This window comes from Crinia signifera, chromosome 7, assembly GCF_055691185.1.
Source record: "Crinia signifera chromosome 7, ASM5569118v1, whole genome shotgun sequence".
NCBI classification, from domain to species: domain Eukaryota; kingdom Metazoa; phylum Chordata; class Amphibia; order Anura; family Myobatrachidae; genus Crinia; species Crinia signifera.
In genome coordinates this window covers 138,436,149-138,462,602 of record NC_139223.1, presented here as the reverse complement: position 1 = coordinate 138,462,602, position 26,454 = coordinate 138,436,149, and the positions used below count along the sequence as shown (strand labels likewise).

At 43.8% G+C, this 26,454-nt stretch overlaps 1 protein-coding gene across 1 annotated transcript; it reads right to left on the bottom strand.

Moving 5' to 3' along the window:
* Positions 1–21,310: 21,310 nt before the first annotated feature.
* On the bottom strand, positions 21,311–24,992 carry LOC146019555 (uncharacterized). The gene is made up of 5 exons (XM_083152058.1): positions 24,841–24,992; positions 24,645–24,746; positions 24,251–24,349; positions 23,900–24,007; positions 21,311–21,993 (listed from the first exon to the last, which is right to left on the bottom strand). Exons 2-5 carry the CDS (start codon positions 24,646–24,648, stop codon positions 21,392–21,394), a joined length of 813 nt encoding a protein of 270 aa, XP_083008184.1. The 5' UTR covers positions 24,649–24,746; positions 24,841–24,992; the 3' UTR covers positions 21,311–21,391.
* Between the last annotated feature and the right edge of the window lie 1,462 nt (positions 24,993–26,454).

Below are 26,454 nucleotides of genomic sequence, written 5' to 3'. Positions count from 1 at the left end.
TACGGCGTCTGTGCATGCGTGGAGAACGTAACGCGCATGTGCCACGCATTGACTCCGTACCTGGTCGGCCAAATCCCGTACAAAACTGTGCACCGCAATCAGTCTGGAAATATGGGCGTATTATGGGCGTCATGCGGAATGACACATGGGCGTAGTTTAAAAGTGGGCAAAACTGGGAGGAAACATGGGCGGACACGGGGGAGTACACTTATGTTGGGGGGCGTGCATTCGGATAGCACTCCGAATGCACGCGAACAAAACCGATAGAAATGTGCGGTGTCCATAAGTCAAGTATTGCTTTGCGGAAACCACTCGGTCTTGCGGTAGGCGAACGGAACGCCTAATGACTACAAGCATTAACACCTGAACCCAATACAATCGACTCCTTTACTCATTACTCACTAATAGGACGCTTGTCAGTGCTTTAATTGAAACCATTGCACTTCAATTGCTGTAAGGGTTAATGTGTGCAATGCATGTGTTAGGCATGGTTGTAAGGATATATTGGCATATAATTGATTCCAATTCCAAATAAACATTTTTTTATGAGGATAGGTAATTGAATAAGTGGGTCATGTGATGTATTGCAGAATAGACATAATAGTGGGTAGTTTGGCGTAAATACACCGCTTCCGTGCGGACGGACCGCTTGCCATCCGTTCGGATGCGGTATTCCCGTGCATACTCTGTAATACCGTGCAGAATCTGAGTGTTTCCCCCGCACACGCATGGTTTGTATGTCGTCCGTAAACACGCCCTGTTCTTAAAGAGTGAGTCCGTCCGAATGCGGAGGACACGTGGGCGTTTCTACGGACGATGGCCGCACGCGGCAGCACAGCGTGGCGTGCGGACCGCACCGTAAGAATTCGGGAATATCCGCACCGATCAGAATAAGGGCCTAAATGTGAATGATAGAAATATCAAACTTACATTTAATTGCAGTCAAAACACAGTCTCTTTTTTAGATTTAAATATTTATATAGAGTCGGATATGTTGAAAACTAAAACTTTTAGGAAAGAAACCGACTCTAACAGTTTTATATATACCGATAGCCAGCACCACAGAAATTGGCTTGATGCCATTCCTTATGGGCAGTTTTCCCGTATCAAACGGAATTGCACGGATCCCGCTGTTTGTGATGTACAGATACAAGAGGTCTCTAATAGACTGCAGGTTAAGGGTTATTCTGATAAAGTTCTCAACACCGCTAAGGAGAGAATTAATCAGACTGATAGATCCAGCCTTTTAGAAGTGAGGCCAAAAAATACCACAAAGGAAGACCGCTTTAAATGGGCTTTTGTAAGTCAATATAGTTCCATCCATAAAGATGTCGAGCGAGTTTTCAAAACCAATTGGCACCTTCTAAAAAATTACACGGTTATTGGTTGTGATTTACCAGTTAAACCACAATTCATATATAAGAAAGCACATTCATTAAAAGACCATCTGGTGCACAGTTTTATTAATGAAAAACCTCGCCAAGCGATAAGGACCATTGGGTTCCATCGCTGTGGCTCCTGCTTGGCATGTAGAACTGTAAAAAGTAAGGAAAGAAAAATTGAACACCTTCTAGTAAATGACATAAAAGTATCCATTAAACAGTTTCTAACATGCCATTCTAGAAACGTTGTGTACTTACTCCAATGCAGTTGTAATTTGGCATATGTAGGAAAAACTAGCAGACAATTGAAGGCAAGAACTGCTGAACATATGTACAATATCAGGAAAAAACTTCAAACTCACACTTTATCAGAACATTTTAGGGTTGTACACAACGCAAAAGAATGTCAGATTATCAATTTTTGTGCCATTGAACAAATTATGCCAAAAAATCGCACTAATGATATGGCCAATCGCTTATCCAAAACAGAGATGCGTTGGATACATAAATTGGGGACATTAGTGCCTAAAGGACTCAATGGCGAATTTGAATTGAAACCTTTTTTAGGCTGATTTTTCATCACTTTGGTGTTTTATCTTCCATATATGTGGTGCTGGCATATTATTGCTTTTTATTGTGTATTAATACTTGTATTATTTCCTTTCTTTTTTTGCACTCTGCAAAAAAGAAAGGAAATAATACAAGTATTAATACACAATAAAAAGCAGGGAGCGCTCCTACATTCGGCAGTGATAACTTCCGGTGAATGGCACGCATGGGGTGACGTAGTTCCGCTAAATGGAACGCACCGCCATGTTGGATCCACACGGAAGCCGGATACTGTACGCCGATTAGCGGCACATGTGTTGTATTATGTTTTAGGGAAGAGGGGTATATATATGCCTCATCTTGGGACAAGGACTATACGCTTCTGAAGAAGGAACTGGCGTTCCGAAACGCGTTAAGCGTGATATCGAGACATTTGACTTTGGTGACCGGACTTCAGCGCAGCAGTTAAGGAGAACCCTGGACTGAGCCCCCCTTGGTACCGGACCAAGGGACCCAGAACAGAGAAGGACCCGTTGTACCATCCTGCATGCTGTATTGCCTGGAAACCATTGTTTTATGCCCTTTTATCTTCTACACTTTGTAAGTGCAACTTTTAGATTAAAAATCTTTTTATCTTAATGGTCTGCACTATGTCTTGTCCTATTATGTCTCCCCTGTATGTATATTAGGGGAGATTGTGTTGAAAATCCACTACAATAAGGAAACTACTCCAGTGTGAAAACGGAGTGTATGGTTTTCCACCTGAAATCAATTCAAGTGTGATTACGGAGTATTTGGTTTTGTATAATTTTCATTTGTATTGTAAGGCTAATCACCTTATCTTGAACTTAGTAATCACTGAGCGCTACTTTTCAGATTCACTTCTTTCTCCACTACAAGACTGCAACAAGCTTGTGAAAATATTGCAGATCTGGGTACTGGTTTCCTAGCACGGCGCCCAATATTTTGATAGTAGTACATCTTATACAATCGCAAATCTTGTACCCACAAAATCGGCCGCAAATCAGACGCAAATCGCATACAAAATATCGGATGCCATATAGCGGCCGATTTTGCGTGATTTTCTGCCGATTTGCATGCTATTCCATTCTTGCACACCCCCACTATCCAAGTTAGTCCGGAGCATGGAGAGCGGACGCGGTACGCGTCCTCCTGGCCTGTTCATACACCCACTATCCACGTCGGTATGGAGTTGTTTTTATAAAGCGTGGTGAGTGGAGCGAGCCACCAAGCCCTAAGCATGGCCAGTTCAGCGAGCCCCACAAGGGGAAGCGGAAAGCGATCCCGAAGCGTGGCGAGAGGACACGGATTACTTGATGTGTATTCCGCGTCTGCTCGCCACGCTTTGGGATCGCTTTCAGCGCCCGCTCGCCACGCTTTAGAAAATCAACTCCACGCCGACGTGGATAGTGAAGGTATGAACAGGTCGGGAGGACGCGTACCGCGTCACCTCGCATGGCTCACTACGCTCGCCACGATTCGGGCTGACTTGGATAGTGGGGGTGTGCAAGGATGGAATAGCATGCAAATCGGCAGGAAATTGTGGAAAATCGGCCAAAACTCGGCTGAAAACCACCCAAAACTCGGCCGAGAATCGGCCGTGAAATTGCATCGCGAATCGAATAGATTTTTAACATATAGATTTTTGGTACTTGTGTATTTTCACGGCGCCTGATATATCGGATGCGATATTGGATGATATATCGATGCGATCCAAACCGATTTTTGACCAGTTCATAATGATTTTATAAAGTGTGGCGAGTGCAGTAATCCCCGTCCGCTCGCCACGATTCGGGCTCGATGCGCTCGCCACACTACATAAAATCAACTCCATGTACAGTACCAGATTTTTTGTTGTTTTTTTTTACGATTTAAGGGCAGTATATTTTACAGCTGTACCTTTTTAAATAGTAATATGATCAACAGAATTATTGTTTTAAAAATAATACATTCTTTGCAAAGCAGCCAGTGGCAGGTTGCAAGCACAAGCAATTAAAATAGCAGGGTTTAGCAGTCAAGTTTTGGGAAAATCAGTTTTACTCCAATTAAGGTTGAAATGTAAAAGCTGTGTAGTGTCCTGATGATATCTGTGATGATTCTATGCACCACGGAAATGTATCTCTGGTGACGGATTGTCCTTTTGAGGTCTTAATAAAATAAATTCTGTATCATTTATCTGTAATGAAATGCAGAGGTATGGCTTAATCAGTGTGAGGTACAGAGCAGTAGACTATACAAACACACTAATGACCGCTGATGATGATTCCAACAGCTTTTTTTCAACACCTTTATATCTATGAAGTACATTACAAAAGTAATAAAGAACACACGAGACATAATACATCCATTCATACCACCTTCACATTCTGATAACTGTTCTTGACGTTAATAGATAAAAGTACTTAAATCATTTTTTTAATTAACAGTTATAGTAGCCCCATGATGATTTCTCCACAGATACTAAAAATGTTGGTACTTATGTAGTAACTGGGCTGCCGATTTTGAAATCGGGTCCATCGCATCGCATCGCACCCGACCAAATCGCATGCGATGCGATGCGATGCGATGCGATGCGATGGACCCGATTTTTCCATAGCATTCAATGTTAAAATGGACTGAGTCCATTTTAACATGGAATTCAATGGGAAAAAGGGGTCCTTTTCATACCCCTACTATCCAAGTGGGCATGGAGTTGGATATAAACCTGTGGCGAGCGTAGCGAGCCACCGAGCCCGAAGCGTGGCGAGCGTAGCGAGCCCCGTGAGGGGACACAGAATACCGTCCCCTCGCGGGGCTCGCTTCGCTCGCCACGCTTCGGGCTCGGTGGCTCGCTACGCTCGCCACAGGTTTATATCCAACTCCATGCCCACTTGGATAGTAGGGGTATGAAAAGGACCCCTTTTTCCCATTGAATTCCATGTTAAAATGGACTCAGTCCATTTTAACATTGAATCCTATGGAAAAATCGGGTCATCGCATCGCATCGTATGCGATGCGATGCGATATCGCATCGCATCGCATCTGATTGTATGCCTTAACTTAAGGCATACAATCAAAAAATCGGCAGCCCAGATACTACATAAGTACCAAAATGTTAAATACATCAGAACAGCCATTAGTGTTATCATGGAGATGTATGTAAACTGGTTCTAAGATAAACAGCAGGCAATCATAAAGGAAGGAGCCAGTATAGTAGGGGAAATAAACAGTGCCTTGCAAAGGACATTGAATTGAACAAATAAAGAATAATGGGCCTAATTCAGCATGAATTATCAGAGAATTCATAATCCGTTCAATTATTGACGATTGCAGGTGCGCAGTGTTTGCATTGTGCATGTGTGGCAGCAGTAAGTAAATAAATAGCATTGCTGGTGAATAGAAGACAAGGGCCCTTATTCTGGTTGGTGCGGTCGAGCCGCATATGCGGCTCCGACCGCACCAGACGAATCCCCGCCTACAAGACGGATCGGCACGGCCGTCCGTACACGGACGGCTGCCGATCCGCATGAAAATGGCGGGGCGTACGCCTCCACCATGGTGGGAGCTGCCCCCTGCATTCGATGGTCGTCGACCTTCGAAGGCAGGTCCGCACGCCGCGGCAGCTCCCGCAAGCTGAGACCACACGGACAATCGTCCGTGTGGTAGCTTGTATGGGGGCTGAAAGCTGACATCCGGCGACGTCAGCTTTCCGCCCCCATGAGTTGCGTCATGGCCTCATTACCATGCATACGCCCCGCGTTTGCATGGGAACGCCCATGAAACGCGGGGCGTACACATAGGGAAATGAGGGCATGATGCCTCTCACGCCCCTATACGCCCCCTTTGCGGCGGACGAAATACGTCTGCGGCGAAGGGGGCTGCACATGCGCAGATTCACCTCTGCGCATGTGCAGTGTCAAAACATCGGCGGTACGGCCGCACGCGGGCCGTACCGCATAGGTTAGAATAAGGGCCAAGGTTTGATTGACATGAAGCCAATGTTTAGGGGTGGAGACAAAGGCCCTTATAGTGATTCACTCGCACTGGCAAATTCCTTTTCAAATGGACAAAACCATGTGCACTGCAGGGGGGGGGGGGGGGGGCAGATGCAACTTGTGCAGAGCAAATTAGATTTGGGTGAGGTTTTACTGCAAAGTGAGATCCATATTGCAGTGTAAAAATAAAGCAGCCAGTATTTACTCTGCACAGAAACAATATAACTCACCCAAATCTAAATCTCTCTGCACATGTTACATCTGCCCCACTTGCAGTGCACATGGTTTTGTCCATTTGAGAAGGAATTTGCCAGTGCGAGTGAATCAGAATAACCCCCATAGTGTTTGCTTGGTGTGTTTGTAAAAACAAAGGTGTACCCACAGTAGCGCACGCAGGGGGGGGGGGGGGGGGTTCTGAGTACCCAGAAACCCCCCTGGAGTCTAAGGACACAAGACTGAAAGCTGAGGGTCCCCTCTTTCCATGGGTACAAGAATTTAAAAAAATCGGCCCATGGGAACCAGAGATATCTGACTTCAAAATAGTGGTCCCCATTCAAGCCTGATAATTGCCATTCCCAGTCAGATATTTCAGGTTCTGTCTGACTTAGAGGTTTTCTCTAGGTTTATTCCAAAAGCTGTGACTCTCCCCCTTTGATGGACACTAGTAGCTGTTCTCTACTGTGCCCAGAACCAGAGATATCAGCCTTCCAGCAGCTGGTTACTGCTCCAGCTCCACACACCTGGTATGCAGATTGCTCTGCCTCCTGAACTCTGATCCCCTAGTACTCAATAGAATTTGGTAGGTGGGATTCTCTAGTTTTTAATTCCATTAAAATCTAAGAAATCTATTTCCGGGAACTGGAGATATCTGCAGTCAAGCAAGCTGTCCTCCCACCAGACAATTATGAATAATAAGCCCACTCCACTATACACCCCTCCTCTGCATATTAAACATCCTCTACCACCCTGGAATTTATGTATCAGGACCACTTCATTCAGCCCAATGCCCCCTTCTCCCACCCCATCTCCCACCATCTGTACAGTAAAGGGGTAATTAGTGGAAATTACTGATCCAGGCCCTACATGCTGAGCGGTTGATATAATACCCCCTACCACCCGTGGGACATCAAAGCTTCCCCCACCCCTACCGCTGGAGGATCGGTAGGGGCCCCAATACATTGATATTCCCAGGGGTCTACACTGCATTTATATATATATGTGTGTGTATGTGTGTGTGTGTATATATATATATATATATATATATATATATATATATATATATATATATATGTTTTTTTTATAATTATTATTATTTATATAAATTTGGTCTATCTATAATACTTTAACTGACCCGGCATATACTGAGTCACCTAAGTGTCCATCTCCGTGCTTTGCTCCGCCCCTCTGGAAACCCCCTTCTGAAAATCCTGCGTTTGCCCCTGACCCAGGCGTTATTTTGGTTGTGTCTCTGACATCAGCGAAGACCTCCTCCGGCCGGGTGCTTTAGCAGTTTAGTTGAAGTCCTAAACTCTTTGATGGTTTGGTTTTTACAAATGCAACCACTTTTTCTCTAACTAGCACAGAGGCTCCCGCTGCCGGGCTCTAAGCCCTGAAGGGGCACTTCTGCTCCTCCCAATTCCAGCCGGCTCAGGGAGCAAGTATCCCCGGGTCCCCATCTCCCACCTATGATCGCAGGCAGTGATAGGCAGTGCAGCCTGCATGTCTTAATGACAGGAGGGCGAAAAAGCTGCAGGGCAGAAGCGAGCAAAGGACTGGAAGCCGCAGAGGCAGCCGAACATGGTGGGATGAAGTCAGCGGCCAAATCAGCACATAACAGGCACACAATGATGGCGGCACGGGGCATTTTGACACTCATTGCAGGTTCTGCGGCTTCTGGAACCTCAGGTCCAGCGGTGTCAATAAGGTGAGGGCTGATTGTGGGGGTCTTGCAGCAGTATATTCCTTACTGCTGTACCCTCTTTCAACACATAACTCCAGCATATGCATTACCTACCTGACCCCCCCCCCTCTCTCACCCCTCTCTCTCTGCCTCACCCCCTCTCTCTTTTTGCCTCACCCTCTCGCTCTCTTCACCTGACCCCTTGCTCTCTCTCTTCCTCTGCCTAAGTCCCCTCTCACCCCCTCTCTCTCTGCCTGACAGCCCTCTCTTGCTCCTTTCTATCTGCCTAACCCTCCTCTCACCCATCTCCTTTTTTTCCATGACACCCCATCTCTGACTAACCTCCCTCTCTCCCTGCCCCCCCTGTCTTCTTGATCTCTGCGTCTCTCAGTCCGTGAGCGGGTACTGGGGGCTGATGCGGTGGACTACAGCGGAGACAGAGAAGATGACGGGATCTTCACCACAGGACCTGGTGAATAGGATTTCCTTCCACAGGTTCCCCCTATGGATTTCATCGGATCCTGAAGCCCTTGAGCCCCGGACTCTGAAGCCCTGGAGCCCCGGACTCTGAAGCCCTGGAGCCCCGGACCCCCGACTCGGCAGCCCTGGAGCCCCGGACCCCGGGACCTACCTACGGGCTCAAGATAGGTAAGTATCAGTATGTGTGTGTAATGTAATGTATGTATTAAACTAAGTATTAAACTTTTATTTTTCTGTGTTGTCAGTGTGTGTTTATTTAACTATTTCTTTTACTGTAGAAATACAAGTGCCAGCGGGCCCTTTAATGCCCCGCATGAAGGTACTTTTGGTTCTCCAAGTCCCAGTGTGCGGGGGAGGCTTGCTGGAACTCATAGTCCCACAGTTTTTTTTCTTTATTGAAATTTTTTTTTTTTACATTGACAAAATATTACAATTGATACAAGACAACAAATTAGACATACAATAAAACGTACGTAGTGCATTGGTATTCACACGCTTCAGTTTCAGTCATGATCCAGATAAATTAACTTAGGGAGTTCAATACTCCCAGATTATAACCAGTCCGGGTGTATTGCCAAGGCCGTATTTAATGGGTATAAACCTTTTCCCAGAAGAAGGAGGAAAAACGTTCGACCCTTAAGTATTATATCAAGGTTAATTTCAATCGAGCGGTATACCAGGAATTCTATCATTGAGAAAACAGGTTATTCCGTGAGCCAAGTAAAAAGCTATGTTAGTTGAAGTTAAGTTTCCAGTGCTATAGTGACGTGTTCAGTCGTTAGACGGTATATAACCGTGCATCTAAATCAGTATCAAATGTTACAAACAACAAAGGGCTCCTAGTGTTATTTCAAGCGTGTTTAAGGTTCTTAATGCCAGTGCAGGCAATATTATTAGGATATTAGGAGCAGCGGTCATTTAAACATTAAGTGATTTATCAAATCTAACTTCTACTAATCAGTGTAATTAAAACTATATCTGTGCAGCACAAGGTGCTATATTGACCGAGGTAGTGGACAAGTAAGAAAACTATGCAGGTTAAAGTGCATTTACCAGTGCAGTAATAGCAAAATTATGAGTTGTAAACAGTATAAAAAGAGACACAACCAAATAAAAGTGAAAAATGGGAGTTAAGACTTAGATTCTACTATTATTAATAGTGTAGTATTTTGAATAGTACCACTTTTCCCATAAAACGAAAAATGTATCTATAGAATTCCTGGAAAAGTGCATATACCGTTCGTGAACCATATTCGAATTGACCAGAGCAATCCATTCCTGGATCCCTGGACTTTTTTTGGCCATCCAACAACGGGCTATGACGACCTTGGCGATAGCACATAGATTTAACAGTAGCTGTCGAAATCCCGATGGAATATTTCTAGGCCATGCCCCGAGGATAATTGCCAGGGGAGAAACTCATTGTTTGCCAGCCCAATATCTACCAATATCTTCCCCATCTTGTTCCAAAACTTCTGTAGAGCACTACATTCCCATATTATATATAAAGCACTCATTGGTCCTTAATCAGTGCAGGGCGGCCCCAGTAGATATTATCTGTCTTCAAGAAACCCACATATATGGAGACAAGGTACAGTCGTTGAAGCAGCCATGGATTGGTAGAACTTTCCATTCGCAGTTCTCCTCATCAGCCCCGGGTGTCTCTGTCATCATTAAGAAAAATATAGCCTTTGAGCTTTTAGCGTCTGATATAGATTCAAGGGGTCGATATGTGTTTTTAGATGGGTTGGTCGAGTCAACTAGATACTGTATTCTAACCATATATATCCCTCCCCCTTTTTCGCTTGAGATGTTACGATTGGCAGTCAACTTTGCTGCTGCTCGTCCTGAAAGTAACATTATTTGCTTGGGTGATTTCAATGCTGTGATGAATGCTAACATTGACAGGTGGAATAGTAAGGGAAGTGGTGATAATAAAAAAACTAAATTGGCTGAATTCATAACTGAATTCGATTGGTGGGATGTGTGGTGTGAGATGCATCCCAATGTAAAACAATTTTCATTTTATTCACCCCCGCACAACACATTTTCAAGAATAGATAATATCTTTGTGTCTAGAAATGTGCTTATGAATATCGCCTCAGTCGAATATATGGCCCGCGGAATATCAGATCACTCACCAGTACTGATGCAAATTAAGTTAGCGGCCAGTACAGGCATCAGGCTTTGGAAACTTCACCCCTCTTGGCTCTCTCAGTTTAACGATGTCGAGGAAGTACGCTTGATGGTTGATGGTTTCTTTGGGGAGAACAAAGGCTCTGCTAAGCCTTCGGTAATCTGGGATACTTCCAAGGCTTATATACGCGGGGTGTGTATGAAAAAAATTGCACAAGCCAAACAGAAGTACAGCGAAGCTGCCTTGTTGCTAGAAAATCAAATGATAGTTAAGGAGCAGAAGTATCTGAGTGAGCACACTGAGGCTATAAGAACTGAGTGGTTAGAAGCCCAGCGTGCCTGGGTGGAACATCTACAGACCATGATGACTCATAAGTTATTAATCAATTCTCATAAATTTTATATGAATATTGATAAAGCCAGTAAGTATATGGCCTACCTTTCTAAGTTAGATAGGCCATCATGTATAGTTACAAAAATACGCTTAGATACAGGGGATTCAGTCACCACTGCACCAGATATTGCCACAGCATTTTGTAAACATTTTAGCAAGGTTTAAAATACCAGACTCGCACACGGGAATAATTAAATAAAAGACTATCTTAATGGAATTAGCCTGCCAGTCCTCTCCGATGGAGATAAGGGCTCCTTGGACGCTCCTGTAACTATCGGAGAGGTGGTAGCAGCAATTAAGTCCCTTCCAACTGGAAAAGCCTCTAGGGTGGATGGACTGCCCGGAGAATTTTATAAAAAGTTCGAGGGAATTTTTGCCCCCAAATTATTATGTTTCTTTCAGGAAATGGAACAGGAGGGTACACTCTCCAGCTCCATGACAGAAGTTATCATTATTGTTATTCCAAAAAGTGGCAAAGATCCGTCGTTAGTGAACTCGTACCGACCTATCTCCCTGATCACGACAAACGCCAAAATCTTAGCTAAGATACTTGTGGCTAGACTGAATGCCGTGATCAGGAAGATAGTACCCCGGATCAAGTTGGGTTTATGAGTGGAAAATCTACAGCCATAAACTTGCGCAGACTATTCACATATTTACAGATGGCGGATACAACTGGGAATAGTGTTGCTATTGCATCATTCGATGCTAACAAAGCTTTCGATTCAGTGGAATGGCCATACTTAAGACAAGTCCTGTCTGCCTTTGGGGTAGGCCCTAGATCATGGGTCCTCAAACTGCGGCCCTCCAGATGTTGTGAAACTACAATTCCCAGCATGCCTTGCCACAGTTTTAACACTCCCTTATAGGAAAACTGTGGCAAGGCATGCTGGGATTTGTAGTTTCACCACATCTGGAGGGCCGCAGTTTGAGGACCCATGCCTTAGATTCATAAACTGGGTCTTTTTGCTATACCAGTCCCAGAGAGCTAGAATTCTAGTTAACGGACATATGTCCGATCCGTTTCCGCTTTTTAGGGGCACTCGTCAAGGGTGTCCCCTATCGCCCTTGTTATTCGCGGTTGCCATAGAGCCGATCGCGTGTAGGTTACGATCGCTTTTGGGCCTAATGGACAAGAGGCGAACTCCGCTAAGTAATATCATATCGCTATATGCAGATGATTTACTGGTTGAAATGACCAATTATACTAATCAGTTGCCTCTGGTTATTGAAAATATGCGGGAGTTTGGGCGCTACTCGGGGTTGACCATAAATTTTAACAAATCACAACTCCTAATAACCAAGACAATCAATGACAGTATTTCGGACTGTGATCTATGTCTTCCTTTGGTTGATAAATTCAAATACTTGGGAATAGTTGTATCAAGTAATCCAGCGGATTATGAAAAGCACAATCTAGACCCTATTATAGAAGAAATTAAAACAAGATGTAAAAATTGGCTGAACCTCCCATTAACAGTTATAGGTCGGGTCAACTTAGTAAAAATGGTGATCTTGCCCAAGCTTCTGTATATATTCATGCATTCGCCCATTTTTATAAAAGAAGCAACGTTTCGTAAAATTCACCAGGTGATTTCATCCTATGTCTGGAAGAACAAAACTCCCCGAATTAAAATGTCTTTTATGTGTAGAGAGCATAGTAAGGGAGGCTTTGCCATGCCTAACTTTATAATATATTACTACGCGGCCCAACTGACTCATCTCGCAACATGGATAAATGGTGACGAATACTCTGCGGAGTTGGAAAGCTACATTGGCAGTATATTCCCCAGCCATTCTCCTTTACAGGCCATCTTAAAACAGGGTGGTCATCATAATCTTCCCCCTTTTATTAAACAACTTCAATATATATGGCAGTGGGCATGTAGAAAAATGGGGTTTGATAGTATCGATCCTGATACATACATTTTTTCTATGGCCCCGTTCTCTAGTTAAATACAAATCAAGGAGGGAGAATATGGGGGCATTATGGAGTCTGTTCTATTGGGCAGATTTATAATGGTAATGAGTTGAAGCACTTTTCTCAGCTGCAGTTGGAATTTGCACTTCCTAAGCATATGTTTTTCAGATACTTGCAGCTGAGGAGTGCTTCAACACAACAAAACTGATTGAAGCAAATCCTCCTGGTGGAGTCCCCTATGAAAAAAATTATTAAAACAATGGGCAATAGTAAATGCCTATCAAAATGTTATAAATATCTACTGATAAATACTCAAGTAGATGATATGGATGGGCTGGTTCATAAGTGGTCGAACAATATTCCAGAGCTTAGTGCCGAAAATTGGAGACTGGCCCTCGACGCCCCTCGTCTGGCTACCAACTCTTTAAGAAATCAGCAGGTCCAACTAAACATTTTATATCGCACTTATTTAACTCCGGATAGGATCTCTAAATTTTCACAGGATCGTTGTAGCCGATGCCCAAAGTGCCATGCAATGGGCTGTGGATTTTGGCAAAAACAATAGTTTTTTATTCTATTTTTTACATTCAAATCAGCCCGGTGGCCCTGGAGCGGTGGCTTCACCATGGTGGATTCACCATGTTTCATCAGTTTAAAATGTCTAGCTAGACATTTTAAACTGATGAAACATGGTGAATCCACAGTCAGATATAAGATCATTGATAGTGTCCCTGTAAATGTAAGAGGAGGTGACCGTGCCAGAACTCTGTTGCAGAGGGAGGCACGGTGAATCTATATGCTGGGCACAGTTAGTCCACATGGACTTAACGAACAATTGAACCTAAACTGCTATTTATAAAACTACAAATGGATCTATAGTAACCACTAATGCCTTCTTGTATAATATTGTATGAATATCTACCGGTATATTTACTATTTTATATTGTAACATGTATGCTCTGTTGTCTTCTTCTTTTTTCTACAGACATCCTTATCTAGGTAACCAGCTGACGCCTATGACGTCACCGGTGAGGCGACGGAGCGCCCGGCTGAACGAGGGCGGAAGCGGGAGCCTGGACTCGGCGTCTGCACGTAACATGACGGTATGACGGTGTGGGTGAAGGTATTTAAATCTTGTACGATTTGTTATATGGTGCTTCTGATGAAAATTCCTGTGAGAATTGAAACGTTAAGCTAAAAACTTGCATTCTGTATTTATTTCCGTGAGTGCCACCCGCAGTGCAGCTATATATATATATATATATATATATATATATATATATATATATATATATATATATATATATATATATTCTAACACCTACAGTATACACATACAGATGTACATATTACGCATAATTATCTACCACGTGTCTATCAATTGAAAAGTCGCAGTGGCCATACGCTCCATGCTTCTCTTTGAAAGTGAATGCATATGCTATTGCCCATGGACATTTGCAGACAAGTGTTCAATGGGTCTAACAATTTAAACTACATAGGAGAGTACACATTGGGCCCGATTCAGGATCGCTCGTATCAATCCAAATTCGTCCCCAGCCCAAATGGCAGGGGTTTGCATATGTGCAAACCCCAACAGTGAACAGCTTTGCCATTCACTGTGGGGATGGAGGGCCCAGGGGTGGACAGAGGGCATCTCCATGAAAACGTTGGTCGTTCCCCTGGGTATGTGGGCAGGCTATCTGCCAGGGGTGACCGATGTCACAGAAGATCAGCCGCCTGTCCCATCTTCGTCCTAGCGCTCATAAATAAAAATCAGTTGAGACTGACATTTCTTTTGTGAAGACAGGAGAAGTCATTCAATGGTCGGAGACCATCAAATGATTTCTCCTGATTGCAGAGGTATATGTACACATCCCCTCAAAATCAGTAGCAGGAGGCCTCTGTCTGGTGGCGGACAGCGCCTTAGGCACTCGGTAAGCGGAGATGTTCGCAGCTTACCGAGCCAACCTGAATTACAGTATGTTACTGTATACATCCTTGCTGGCGGGTCGCCAGAACGTACGCGCTGGCGACCCGCCAGCAGCCTCGCCAGCGAGGAGACTGAGACGCGCGTGCGTCTCACGCGCACGCGCGTCTCAGTCTCCGTCGCTAGCGCGACGGAAACCCTGTCCGTCTCCGCCTCAGGGAGACGGACAGGGTTAGGGGGGGTTAGGGGGGGGTGCGGGCAGGCGGCGGGGACCCGGGGGAACGGATCAAAGCGCCGTCGGAAGGGGACGCGCGCGCCGCTCGTGCGCGCGCGTCCCCTTCTCACCATCGCCATGGCGCTGGCGGGGGATGGCAGCTGGCGGCGCCAGCGCCATCCCCTGCAAAGATGGGACCTGACCCATCTGTACTAAATAAATAAAGTTGAGATGGTATACATAAAGGTGACCGATGGTCAGGATGCTGGCAGTCACATTACCGATGGAGGCATCCCAAAGAAGGGAACCCGACAGGGGTCAGGTAAGTAAGTATACTTACAGAGGGAGACAATCTCATTAGAGTAGCTCCCGGTGCACTGACCACCATCCAACAATTGCGCAAGACACTCGCGCGCCCCATTCTCGGCAATGGACGTGCAAGCATGTGAAATCCACTTCCGCCAGATCTCCATCTGCCAGATACATTTGCCATGGCACAGAGAACGGCCCCCATTTGTACTTTTCTTCTGCCCTACCCTATCCTTCCAGGAGCCTGGTTCACTCCCTGGACTGTTCCGTGTCTGTATTCTAAGTACAACCTTGCATTTTTTTTATGTTAAAGGGGTATTAGAGGGATATAAATTAAGGAAAGTTGCTAATGACACAGGCAAATGAAAACGTAGACTACGCATAGATTGGCAATTATGAACAAGCACATTAGTTGCCAATTTTCAATTTATAAAGTTATCGCCATAGCAAAATTGGAGCAACAACAATTACAACTCATTAGGGTTTATTCTGATTCTCTCGGAAAGGCACAATCTCTAATGGACAAAACCATGTGCACTGCAGGTGGGGCTGATGTAACATGTGCAGAGAGAGTTAGATTTGGGTGTTTTATTGTTTCTGTGCAGGGTAAATACTGGCTGCTTTATTTTTACACTGCAATATAGATATCAGTTTGAAGTACACCCCCTACCCAAATCTAACTCTCTCTGCACATGTTACATCAGCCCCACCTGCAGTGCATATAGTTTTGTCCATTAGAGAGTGATTGTGCCTTTCCAAGTGAATCAGAATAACCCCCATTGTGATGACATCAATCGTTTTTTCATTTACGGGCTATTTCAGAGCAGAGCTTTGTACAGTAGCTAAACATTTATGAACATCCGCAGCCAGAGATCACATTGTACATAAACGGCTAATTATATGCAATTTTGTCAGCATTGCATGTACACAAATTGTGGTTTGTATTTGTCACAATGCACAGAGACTGGCCAACAGTTTTACATTCGCATCCTTTCTATTGAAATAAGTTATTGCAATTGCGGACAGCTTTCAGTGTGATGAAAAGCTCGCATTGAATTAGCACTTGAGTGAGCAGGGACAGAATCTAAAAGATCTGCCATTCTCTATGATACTGAACTTACTTTAATGACGGAACCGAAGCATTACAAAATTATTCCATTTTCTCCATGCGTGATTATCTTTTCTCCCAGCGAAGTGCAGTTTATTTTGCTATGAATCAGCTTTTTGCCCTATGCAATCAAATGAGACTATATTCCCGTATTGCCTTTTATTTGACAGAGTGATTAATACATGTTATGTTTCCATTTGAAGATCTGCCTTAAAGCTTTCTATTTATTATTATTTTATTTTTTTACTTTTAAGTTACGCTATGTCTAGGTGATGCTTAATTCTGCCCTTGACAAGTAGAGGGAAATTTACTAATATGGATTCGTATTTTAAAGTAGAAAAAAGTCGTATTCGTAATGATAAAATCGTGAAATTATGTCGTATTCGTGAAATGGTCAACTATCAAGTGCAAAAATCGTATAATCGTGAAATGTGTTTTGTCGTAATCCTGTCGTATTGAGGTCGTAGTCGTATTTGCAAATACGACTACGCATGTCTACGAAAAGACTACACCATCGAAAGAATACGCCTGTTTTTTCAATGTGCTATGCGTATTCTCAAATGTACTTAAAAGTCGTATTCGTGAATGCGTAAAGTCGTATGCGTGAAGTTGTAATATTCGTGTTTGGAATCGTATTTCAAAATAGACCTGCCTTAGGAAGGTCTATTTTGAAGTATGTTTGTTCAGCACCAATGGGACACATCTGTTATCATTAGCTTAATAACTCACACACATTTCTAATGAATAATTGGTGCCTTATAAAAGCCTCAACAACACCTACAAACACTACCTGACTCTGACCATGGCAGACTTTTATATGTATACTACTGCTTCAGTGTGGGCTTGCAGAGCGCTAATGTCTTGGCAGTGCCAGCGCAGAAGACGCGGGCATCATGAAATTGAGCATGTTCAGCAGTTTCAGCAGGTATCCCAGAGGCTGCGTAGGCCCCGTTTATTTAGGCCGCGTTTACGTTTTGACGCATTGCCGGATGATGTCGTTATACAGATGTTCCGGCTTAATCGTTCAAACATTCTCCGTCTGTATGGCCTCATTAGACTGGAGCTAGATCCTGTGACAGGACGCTCTTGCGCTGTCTCAGGCCTGCATAAACTGCTGGCTGTGTTGTACTTTCTTGCGTCTGGCAGTTTTCAGCATGTCACTGGTCATGGCATTGGAATATCTCAGTCCACACTGTCCAGGTACCTGACCCAGGTGCTTCAAGCCCTTCAGCCACATATAGATGCCTCAATCTGCTTCCCAAGCCAGGAGACAGAGTGGCATGATGTTAGGGTAGCATTCCATCGGATTGCACGCATGCCAAATGTGCTTGGTGCAATTGACTGCACCCACATTCAGCTGAGACCACCTCGGGATACTGCCCGTTCCTATTACAATCGTCATGGAAGCACAAGTACCAACGTGCAGGTGGTCTGTGATGCCAATCTTAAGATCATGAGTGTGTTTGCAGGCTACCCTGGCTCATGTCATGACTCCTATATCCTCGCCCAGTCAGTCCTCTTTGATGAATTTCAAGCCGGATTAATGCCAGAGGGCTGGCTGCTGGGTGAGTGAAAATCTCCTCATCATTTTCAGTCTCAAATGTGTCTACAATATCAGTTGTTTGCCTCTATACATGTCCTAATGTGTGTTTGCTCCCAAACATTTACTCACGTGTTGCTCTTGTGTTTATATTACTGTTTTGCAGGGGATAGGGGGTTCCCCTGTTTATCCTGGCTCCTGACTCCACTGTCTTCCCCCCTTTCTGAATCAGATCACAATTTTCAACGTGCACATAAGGAGGGAAATTTACTAATATGGATTCGTATTTTAAAGTAGAAAAAAGTCGTATTCGTAATGATAAAATCGTGAAATTATGTCGTATTCGTGAAATGGTCAATTATCAAGTGCAAAAATCGTATAATCGTGAAATGTGTTTTGTCGTAATCCTGTCGTATTGAGGTCGTAGTCGTATTTGCAAATACGACTACGCATGTCTACGAAAAGACTACACCATCGAAAGAATACGCCTGTTTTTTCAATGTGCTATGCGTATTCTCAAATGTACTTAAAAGTCGTATTCGTGAATGCGTAAAGTCGTATGCGTGAAGTTGTAATATTCGTGTTTGGAATCGTATTTCAAAATAGACCTGCCTTAGGAAGGTCTATTTTGAAGTATGTTTGTTCAGCACCAATGGGACACATCTGTTATCATTAGCTTAATAACTCACACACATTTCTAATGAATAATTGGTGCCTTATAAAAGCCTCAACAACACCTACAAACACTACCTGACTCTGACCATGGCAGACTTTTATATGTATACTACTGCTTCAGTGTGGGCTTGCAGAGCGCTAATGTCTTGGCAGTGCCAGCGCAGAAGACGCGGGCATCATGAAATTGAGCATGTTCAGCAGTTTCAGCAGGTATCCCAGAGGCTGCGTAGGCCCCGTTTATTTAGGCCGCGTTTACGTTTTGACGCATTGCCGGATGATGTCGTTATACAGATGTTCCGGCTTAATCGTTCAAACATTCTCCGTCTGTATGGCCTCATTAGACTGGAGCTAGATCCTGTGACAGGACGCTCTTGCGCTGTCTCAGGCCTGCATAAACTGCTGGCTGTGTTGTACTTTCTTGCGTCTGGCAGTTTTCAGCATGTCACTGGTCATGGCATTGGAATATCTCAGTCCACACTGTCCAGGTACCTGACCCAGGTGCTTCAAGCCCTTCAGCCACATATAGATGCCTCAATCTGCTTCCCAAGCCAGGAGACAGAGTGGCATGATGTTAGGGTAGCATTCCATCGGATTGCACGCATGCCAAATGTGCTTGGTGCAATTGACTGCACCCACATTCAGCTGAGACCACCTCGGGATACTGCCCGTTCCTATTACAATCGTCATGGAAGCACAAGTACCAACGTGCAGGTGGTCTGTGATGCCAATCTTAAGATCATGAGTGTGTTTGCAGGCTACCCTGGCTCATGTCATGACTCCTATATCCTCGCCCAGTCAGTCCTCTTTGATGAATTTCAAGCCGGATTAATGCCAGAGGGCTGGCTGCTGGGTGAGTGAAAATCTCCTCATCATTTTCAGTCTCAAATGTGTCTACAATATCAGTTGTTTGCCTCTATACATGTCCTAATGTGTGTTTGCTCCCAAACATTTACTCACGTGTTGCTCTTGTGTTTATATTACTGTTTTGCAGGGGATAGGGGGTTCCCCTGTTTATCCTGGCTCCTGACTCCACTGTCTTCCCCCCTTTCTGAATCAGATCACAATTTTCAACGTGCACATAAGGCCACCAGATGTGTGATAGAGAGATGTTTCGGAGTGTTAAAATCTCGCTTCCGCTGTCTGGACAAGTCTGGTGGTTTGTTGCTGTACAGCCCCGAAAAGGTTTCGAAAATTGTGATGGCTTGCTGTTTTCTTCACAACCTCTGTCTGGATCAAGATCTACCAGTCATTGAGGGCGGAGAAGACAGCGAGGCTGATTTGGAGAATGATACATCTGGTGATAGATGGAGCTCAGTGTCTGGGCGGCAGATTCGGCAGGAACTGATTGAGGCATACTTTAGTGGTGAGTATCTATGTTATGTGTTGTTCATACCGTCCATGCTATATGGCTGTGGTCTTGCTACATGTGTCTGGGTGTCTGCCACTTAAATGTACCATCACCTGTGCACCATTATGAATTTGTAGGTAACCATTGTACGGTTGTGACGGCTAAAGGTGCCCATACACGTTACAATTATTGTATACAATATGGCATCTCATCGCATCTCGGTTTTGCAATGAGTTCAGATGAGATGAGATCTAGTACAAAAAGTACGTGTAGCACATACTTTTTGTACTAGATCTCATCTCATTGCCAAACCAATATGCTATGAGAAGTGATATTGTATACAATATTGTATACAATAATTGTAACGTGTATAGGCACCTTAAGTCTGCTGTCCCTTGGATACAATGCTTAACATGATTGCATTAACTGGTTTTGCATTAAAAATGGTCAAAATGAAAAAAAGGCTACATTCATCTTAATTGTAAAATTGACTACCATAACTTGACACATTTGCCTTTGTAGGCTGAATGTGTGTGCAATATGCACACATGTGTGTGGGCCTTGAACACCTGTGCGGTCTTGTACCTGGATGTCTGGGGTTGGTCTGTCGATGGTCTGTAAGTGTTTTAGTTATTTTTATAATTTGTGGTCGAGTTAGTAAAATGTTTGGGATTGTGCACTTATAATTGGTGTACAAATTTTACACTGAAAACCTGTTTCTCTCATGCAGCCACCAGCCCTTCCTCATACACCTTTCTCAGGTGTTGTTGTGTGTGCTGCCCTTGCCATGGTTGATGTGTGTCTAAGTTGCCCCTTTTGCCAATCTGCATGGTGAGTCTCATGGGTTTACAAGGTCTTCAAGATGTCAATCATCTATGTGAATGGTTTAGGGAATGTGTTAGTGCAGGGGGTTTTGCAAGGGTCACATGATAGGCAAAATGTTGCGACCCTTATGTGTGTGTAAAGCTATGAAGTATGCAGCATGTAACACCAACCTGTGTTTTCTGCTCTCAAACAGTGCTGATGGTACAGATGTGTGTGGACAATGCACAGATACTTCATTGTGTGGTTGATATTGAGATGTATTGGCTGCCTCTGTACTGTGTGTAAGTAAGTGGTCCCTCTCTTTATAGGTGTATGTATGTGTTGTCCAAGTTGCCTAATCATATATTTCTTTGCAGATCTGTGATGTTCACCAATGCTGGAGTTGGACTAATCAATCACCATATACTTCCTATTTTGGACCACATTCTACATTTTCAATATTCTGTACTGTGCGTGTGTGGCCTGTGTATTTTGCCTGTCACATAACTCCGTTCTGTGAGGTAGACATTTAAACCCACTTACCACAGGTGTGTTTTTGCTTTGAAAGTGACATTCTAATAGCATCAGTGCTGTGTTGTTGCATCAATGGAAAGTGACGACACAAATGTGTTGTTCAAACATAACTTTAATAAGCACATCAGTGGCAACATAACATCATTGCCTTGGACACAGTTGTATGAAGCAATATTCATTTACCCCCACGCTTTGACGCCCTAGACCCCTTTGCAGGTTGTGTGTCTTTTTGCGTGTGTCTGGTTGTGCGGCGTGTGGGGGATGGGAGTGGTGTTGTTTGACCCGTGCCACTGCTGCTCTGGGAGGCTGGGCTGTGTGCGGCTGCCAGCAGATTGCGTTCCTTAAATGACACTGAAATATCTTCCAACAGCCTGCTGTGTGTACTCTGCTGCTGGATAAGGGATTCCATAATTGTTAGCATGCGATTTTGGAAGGTGAGATTTTCTACACGCATCTCTGTCATGCACTTTAAAAGGGTCCGGTTGTCCTTGTGCAGGAGAGTGAGGGTTTTCCCAATTCGCGAAATCTCCAAATGGATTTTGTCCATGTTCTGGGCTTGTCGCTGCAATGCGGCTTCGCCGCGCTCTTGTTGTGCTGCCCAGGATGATGTGAATTCCGCACCTGGACCACAAGCTTCCTGTGGTGGACATATTGGCAATTGTGGCCGCTGTTGAATTTGTCTGGGTGGAGCTGATGGGTTTGTGTCGCTGAAATGGGCCAAGTAGTCATCCTCCTGTTCTGCTGCTGCAGGTGCATTGTCCTCTGGTATCTCCACACCTGTTATAATGAAAGGTTATGATGAATATTTTGTCATACTACATTTATGCTATCACACTAACATTGCCTTATTGAATAATTTGACACAACGAATTAGTTTTGCAAGTGAGAACTTCTGTTAGATATGTGACAATGTAAAGTGACCATATGATGTAAATAAAAACATATATCCTAAGCATTATGTTATTCTTGCTCAGTCATCTTTTCCTGAAATGAACATGCCTATATGGGTATTATACTTTCATACCAATGATAACAATGACAGTATGGACACTGTAGAGGCTGCTGCACATTATTGTGTGTGTGCTTGTTGGAAGCGTTGGTATGGTTGCAAACACTCGATGTGCGTTAGCTTAGAAATGCATCTAACCTGACAAATGTTCATACAACTATAACCATTTGTTGAACATAATTGGCACTATACCAGGCATCCTCAAACTATGGCCCTCCAGCTGTTGTGACACTACACATCCCAGCGTGACTTGGCCAAGTTTTAGCATGTGGTAGTACCCAAACTCTGGCAGCCCATGATGGGACTTGTACTTTCACAACAGCTGGAGGGCCAAATTTAGAGGATGGCTGCACTATACCATGTGTTTGTTAACTGCTGTATGTGCACATTAACATAGTACTGTGATTCCTGGTCAATTCCCCTGTGTAATGACTAATAAGGCTGGAGCCTAATAAATGCAGCTAATGCAATCACACAATCATTATTGGTGCTGTCACCATGAAAGGCTTAACTCTTCCACAGCCGCAATACTGTTTGCTAACCACATGTAATGGAATGCGAAATATAGCTTTAAGGTGTTAAAGGTTACTGGCAAATAATGTGTGTTGCCTAATTGCAAGCAGCTTCACTCTAATGTAGAGTATGTGATGTAAACTGAAACATTGGTGTCAGCTGCTGCACTGATGATGTGCCCAAAAAAGGTTGTGTTCATTAGTTGCATCTCCACATTAATTAGTTTGATTGTGTGGGAAGTGTGTTAGTGAAATTGGCATGGAAATGTTTGCAGTCCAACACACCCAAACCATTAACAAAGATGATGAGTGAGTTAGGTAAGTAATTTTATGAGTTAGATGTTTATTTTGGTTAGGCCCACAATCCACTTATTCTGGTTGTAAGAAGGACACACTCAGGCTCACGGATGGTGTGGCTTTGAAATATGCCATAGTGTAAACTAATTTCCATCTGACCTCTGTTCTGCTGGGCAGACATCACACCAACTTCCAATCAACCAGCCATCTGGTTGTTTGGATTGTTTAAAAGGTGGTACTGGATGGGAGCGAATGTTTTTGTTACTGTGGTTTTAATGTGGGCTACATCTTAACAACAACAAAAACTGACATGCAAACATGGTACTGTAGTTGAATCGGTTACATTTAATGATTTTGTCAGCTTAATTTAGAGCAATATCATGGGTTTTAAAACTCTTTTCAGATTGGACTTTGCACCCATCCAGTACCAGGTTTTTATTTTTCCCCAAACAACTACTTGTTTGGAGGGAAGTTGGTCTGATGTGTGTCTTGCATTAGGCGTTTGTTCAGACTAATCTAGTATCCCAAATTTCATGTCCGTGTCAATGTACATTTGCACAACATACAGCGCTTTTTAATTTCTGTGTGTGTGGTGGATCAGTGTTATTTGGGGTAGATTAGCCCTACTAAACAAACTCACCACACACAAAATAACATTAGCAACTACAGGAGTGTGCTAATTATTGCCTCATTGACACATCGATTGAACTCTGATTAACCACACCTGTGCTGATGAGCATGAGCAGATATTTTGCACATAAGCACAGGTGTAAACTTACATTTATCTACACTACAGGGATGAGGGTGTCCATTGCACCTGGTTATGGTCATGGTGTGTGTTATGTGTCACATGATCATAACTTACGTTTGTCTGTTTGTTGCTGCTGAGTGGTGTGGCGTTGTGGGGTAAGCACAGGTGGTAGAATCACCATTGGTCCAAGTGGTTGGGAAGTTACTGTTTGAGAATCTTGTGCTGAAAAAACAGAGATAAATGACAAGTGTCAACAATGGAAATTAAACCTTCAAGGTTCATGCCAATACTGTGCACACAAATTTCACAATGACACATTGTGCTACACCTGATGTGGATCACAGACACATGACACCAGCATGCTTTGCACCAATAGTCAAATAAATGCAGGATCAAATGTAGATGATGAACATCCTGGAAATTGCTTTACTCAAAACCAGACAATAGAATGTGGGAACAATTTACCTATATCAAGGTCATCATCAGTGGCTTGAGGGGCCACCGAGACCGTTGCTGTAGGGGCTGACTGGCGCACACTCGCTGGACCAGCAGAAGGGCTTGGCGCTGCAGATAACACAACAATATATAAGCACAGTACCAACAACACTTCAGTCAACAAAGGTACATATCTGGAAACATATATAGCCGTTGGAAAAAACCTACATGGGAACATTTATGTACATACTGCAACCAATATACTGGTACTAAGATTTGTACACCAAAAAGCACAAAACCATTCCTTATTGGCCATGGCAAAAAATGAGAGAGAAAGAGAGTGTGAGAGTGAGAGAGAGAGAGAGAGACACACCAAATTACACAAAAAAAAAAATAATAAACATACATTGAAAAATAGGATTACCCATTTCGATCTCGAAAAAGTCCCCAAGGGGAACATTGTACACACTGGAGAGTGGTGTGGCATGGCTCCTTGTGTGGACATAGGCCGGTGCAGGACGTATTACTGTATGGAGATAGGAACATAAAATATTATTCCCACAACACCATACAGATACACACACACACACAGGCAAAGATGAGGATAAATTGTAACACACCTCTCCCAGCATCCGATACATCCCCTTGGCCATGGTCAATTGTGAATGAGCCTGTTGTCCTGTGTGCCCTTGAGGGGTCAGTGTGCGTTGCAGGACGGGGTGCTGTATGGATGTGTAAAGGGAGACATTCAAAATGTAAGCCAAACAGAGAGAATGGGAAACACATACAGACAGAGTTTATGCTGCAGCTGACGCTGTGAAGACATATTAACCTCTCCCGACATCAGAATGGCCATGGGCAGGGTCAGTGGATGATGCTGCTGATGACCTGTGTGGCCTTGATGGGACAGTGTGTGCTGCTGTGCGCAATGCTGTATGGTAGAGAGAAGTGAGTATTAAATTGACGAAACCATAGAGAGAGAGAGAGAGTGAGAGACAGAGAGAGAGAGAGAGAGAGATAGAGAGAGAGAGAGAGCCATACAGAAAGAAAGAGTACATGGTGTGTTTGTATTAGTGGTAGAACACATACCAGTCTCCACATCAAACAACCCGCCTTGCCCTTGCTCAGTGGAGGATGCTGCAGATGTCCTGCGTGACTGTGCCGGAACCGACCGTGATGGTACCTTGGATGCTGTATGGAGAAGACACAACAAAGGAAACTTAGCCAACACTACTAAAAGAGAGAGAGAGAGAGAGAGAGAGAGAGAGAGAGAGAGAGAGAGAGAGAGAGAGAGAGAGAGAGAGAGAGAGAGAGAGAGAGAGAGCCATACAGAAAGAAAGACTACATGGTGTGTTTGTATTAGTGAGAAAACACATACCAGTCTCCACATCAAACAACCCGCCTTGCCCTTGCTCAGTGGAGGATGCTGCAGATGTCCTGCGTGACTGTGCCGGAACCGACCGTGATGGTACCTTGGATGCTGTATGGAGAAGACACAACAAAGGAAACTTAGCCAACACTACTAAAAGAGAGAGAGAGAGAGAGAGAGAGAGAGAGAGAGAGAGAGAGAGAGAGAGAGAGAGAGTGTGCATAATGAGTAATTTGCCACAAACAATATCAATCAAAAGGACACAGACAATCTCTGCATGGCTGTAATGTACACACCACAGTCTCAGTCACAGCTGCAGAGGGCCTTCCTGTTGGTCAATCCCCATGGTGTCACTTAGGCGCTTCTATGATTGTGGACTCATATAATATTTTGATGACGCACTTTATAACAATACACACCTGTGTCATCATCTGATAATTGCACATCTTGCAATGCAACTGAACCACAGTGTGCCTTTTGAAGTCTTGCAGCATGACGACTAGACACACCAGTAGTGTGGGGACCACGATGGTGTTGCTTTTGGCTAGACCCATGTTTGTGTCCGGACACAGAAGATCCAGAGGGGGATGAGGTGCGGTCTTTTTTAGCACGGGCAGCTGTGATTACATGCACAAAGAACAACAAATAACAACAACAAAATAATACAACAACAACACACACTATACATGTCCCCATTACAAACCCTTACAAACACATGTCAACATAGTGGTTGTGTTGACGGAATGTGTCCATACAAAATTACTGCCAATCAGAAAAAACATGTGCGCCATGTATCATGTGACCTGCACAATTACACTAATTATTGAGGGTGCCTCATTGCTGATTAAACTATGTCAGCTAAATA